This window comes from Belonocnema kinseyi, chromosome 9 (assembly GCF_010883055.1).
Source record: "Belonocnema kinseyi isolate 2016_QV_RU_SX_M_011 chromosome 9, B_treatae_v1, whole genome shotgun sequence".
NCBI lineage: Eukaryota > Metazoa > Arthropoda > Insecta > Hymenoptera > Cynipidae > Belonocnema > Belonocnema kinseyi.
In genome coordinates, this window is record NC_046665.1 from 40,418,825 (window position 1) to 40,422,007 (window position 3,183).

At 29.1% G+C, this 3,183-nt stretch overlaps 1 protein-coding gene across 2 annotated transcripts in view; it reads left to right on the forward strand.

The window, feature by feature from the left end:
* Positions 1 to 696: 696 nt before the first annotated feature.
* The window catches only part of LOC117179673, a 14,415-nt gene continuing 11,928 nt past the window's right edge, over positions 697 to 3,183 (forward strand). Inside the window, exons 1-2 of one of the 2 annotated variants that reach the window (XM_033371694.1) lie at positions 697 to 829; positions 1,011 to 1,425. In XM_033371694.1, coding sequence (XP_033227585.1) covers positions 1,113 to 1,425 — 313 coding nt within the window. In that variant the 5' untranslated portion in view covers positions 697 to 829; positions 1,011 to 1,112. The remainder of the gene's footprint in view (positions 830 to 1,010; positions 1,426 to 3,183) is intronic. The other variant, XM_033371695.1, reaches the window with a different exon arrangement.

Consider the following 3,183-nt stretch of genomic DNA (forward strand, 5'->3'; position numbering starts at 1 on the left):
GTACATATTATTCCAGGAGACAACATGTTTAGGGGTCATTTCATACCATTAATTGCAATGAGGCTGCAAATTTGCGTACCGGTAATTTGCCCGGTAATATCTTCAAAAAGTGTTTGTTTGTTTTATAAAATCAAGGGGTTATTTCTCAAGAAATAACAACTATTTTCTAGATGTACAAGCATTTTTAAGCCCTAAATTTGTATTTGAACAAAAAATTGAAAACTAAGAAAATGTAGTTTTAGACTGTAAACGATCTAGCGGAACCTCTAAATAGTTTTAAAAATTTTAATTAAATGAATGGCAGTATTTTTTTACCAAAAGGAAGAAAATTAGGGTTATCGTTTGCAAAATTAAAAAACTCATTTTTTTGGGACACCTTACCCTAGACAGTAAACGCTTTGCGCCAAAAATATCTGCTTCTATCACAAAAATTTTAAATTTGAGAAATTTAGTTTGATTTTAGAATGATTTTAAATAGATTGATTGAATTTCCTAACATTTTAGAAACATATTTTTTGAGTTGCTTATGACTTTCAAAATTGTCTGATTGTAAATAATTTTCACTTAGCAATTAAAAAAGACAGTTTAGTACGTGGATCATATATCTCAAATCTTCAATCCCCTCTAAAGTTCCTCTCGAAAATTGTGATTAGTTTGAAAATAGATGCACGAAAATAGTGTGCGTCGAGATTCTAGCAAACAAAGTCCAATACGAGCCAGTTTAGAGTCGTCCACCGGAAGACTTCGACGATCTAAAAATGAAATTCAATTGACGATTTCAATGTTCCATTGCGTCAAGAAGGAGTGATCAACTTTTCATATATACTTTGTAAGTCTAATTAGTGACCTTAGTACGATTACATAAATTTTATATTAATTCTTGTACCTAATTATCTTTAAAAAGGCGATAATAATTATATAAAAAATAGTTTATATCAAATTTTTTTTAAAAATCTTTAAATTGTTTAAATAATGAATTCGCTAAAACAAATTGAATTTGACTTTTTCAGATTCATGAATTTTTAAAAATTAAATAATGAATGAAAATCATCATAAAAGTATTTTTATAATAAATATATTTATATAGAACTACCGAATCAAAGTACCATAAAATGGCAGATAATTTGGATTTGGACACTGATATAAGCGATTACTTTCGATCAAATTTGCTCGCATTACGAGAAGCAATAAATGCACAAGAATTTAGAGCTTTTGGGGCACTAAACACTGGTGCTGAAAGGGTAGCTTTTGTATTGAAGTACCCGGAAGCACATTGCTTGCCACTCGAGGTTGAACATGCCGAACTTAAAGACTCAACGAAAGCAATTAAATTAAAAGAAGAAGGAAATAAATACTTTGGTGGTGGCGATTTCGTAAAGGCGTTGGATAAATATTCGAATGCTATTCTAGTTGCTTCACAAGAAGGTAAGATTTTGATTTTGATTATATTTTTTAAACAGAATAGTGCATCTCTTAAAGTGTTTTTAATGTTATTTTGATACATTCTTATAAGTTTTTTGTTATAGCATTCAGACCAAATTAATTATATACCTACCAAAATAGTGGATTTTTATTCTTTACATTGCAAAATACTATTTTGCAGATCCTTTCTTTCCTTATATTACCAAATAACTGCATCCGTTCATCTGATATTTTGTATGTAAATTATTGCAATGTTATTATAAATTTTTTCATGACTTCACTTTCGCATGACTACTAGATCATTTAAAATTATGCATTATCTTTTGTTCACTGTTTGCCAAACAAATTTAATTTATGATGATTTAAAATTAAATGTACTTGAATTTTGAAGAGTAAAACGACATGCAAGTTTCCAATTTCGAATTTTCGACGAGTGCTGAAAAATAGACTAGTAGTCAAAAGTCCCCCCCCCCCCTGGATGCGCGCGATATTTTTTTATAACAAATACATGATTTCAGACTTTTTCTCTAATTCAGGCATGGGTTAGATTGCAGAATAGGGGCGTCACCTGTCACTACTGTTTTGGCTGAAAAAAATGTTGTTTGGCAACAAACTATTAGAATATTTAATTTCAACGATAAATGAAGCGATTTGATGAGGCAAAAATGAAAAATTATTGTTTTTTTTGTTACTATGATTTCTCAAATGTGGGTCTGTCACGATATACATCGCAATTATCATATTTAACGAGGAGTTGGAAATGGGTCGTGATGTGACCAACATTATTTTCTTTACTAGGCATAGAGGTGCCTTACCGCCCCACAGTGGGGTGAAATCGGAAAACGAGGTTCAAAATGACATTTAGAACGCAATTATGCACCGATTTTAGATTTTTTTTTTTGACAAATTCAGAACTAAATTTTTCAGAAAATGGTGAGAGTAGATTTTTTATTTTTTTGTTTATTTAATTTTTATTTTAATGCAAACATCGAAAAAAATGTCGATTTTTCTAATTTCATTTTTTAAATTCTAGACAAAATTTTTCTTATACTTCTCGTCCCTTGAATTTAGTGCACAGGGGTATAAGAAATATAAAAAAAATTCTTAACTTGCATAGTTAATTGTTATAAACAAATTGTATTAACAAATACTCGACATTAAGGGTTATTCGGCTTCAACGTATATTTCTGCTCTGAAATCGCTTGCTTTCATTGTGAGGATGATACGTGAATATTTAAATTTAACATTAAATGTTATTTGTTTATTTTATAAACAAATTATATAAACAAATTCACATTTTGGCGGTTTTTAGGCGAAAAGAAACCGTTTTTTCTTTCTACCTTGTTGCAATTATGTTGCCAGTGATGTTTTCTGAAACAAAATTTGCCACCTATCAATATTTGTTTATTTATAAACAAATTATATAAAAAAATGCACATTTTGGCCGTTTTTAGGTGAAAAGGAACCGTTTTTTCTTCCTATTGTATTGCAATTATGTTGGCAGTGATTTTTTCGAAAAAAATTTGCCACCCATAAATATTCGTACATTTTATAAACAAATTATATAAACAAATTCACATTTTGGACGTTTTTAAACAAAAATTAATCGGTTTTCCCTCTCACCTTGCTGAAATTATATTTACAATGATGATTTCTAAGAAAAATTTTACAAACCAGCAATAGATGTTTATTTTATAAATAAATTATATGAACAAATGCACATTTTGGAAAAATGTTGCCAAGCATCACTAATCGTTTATT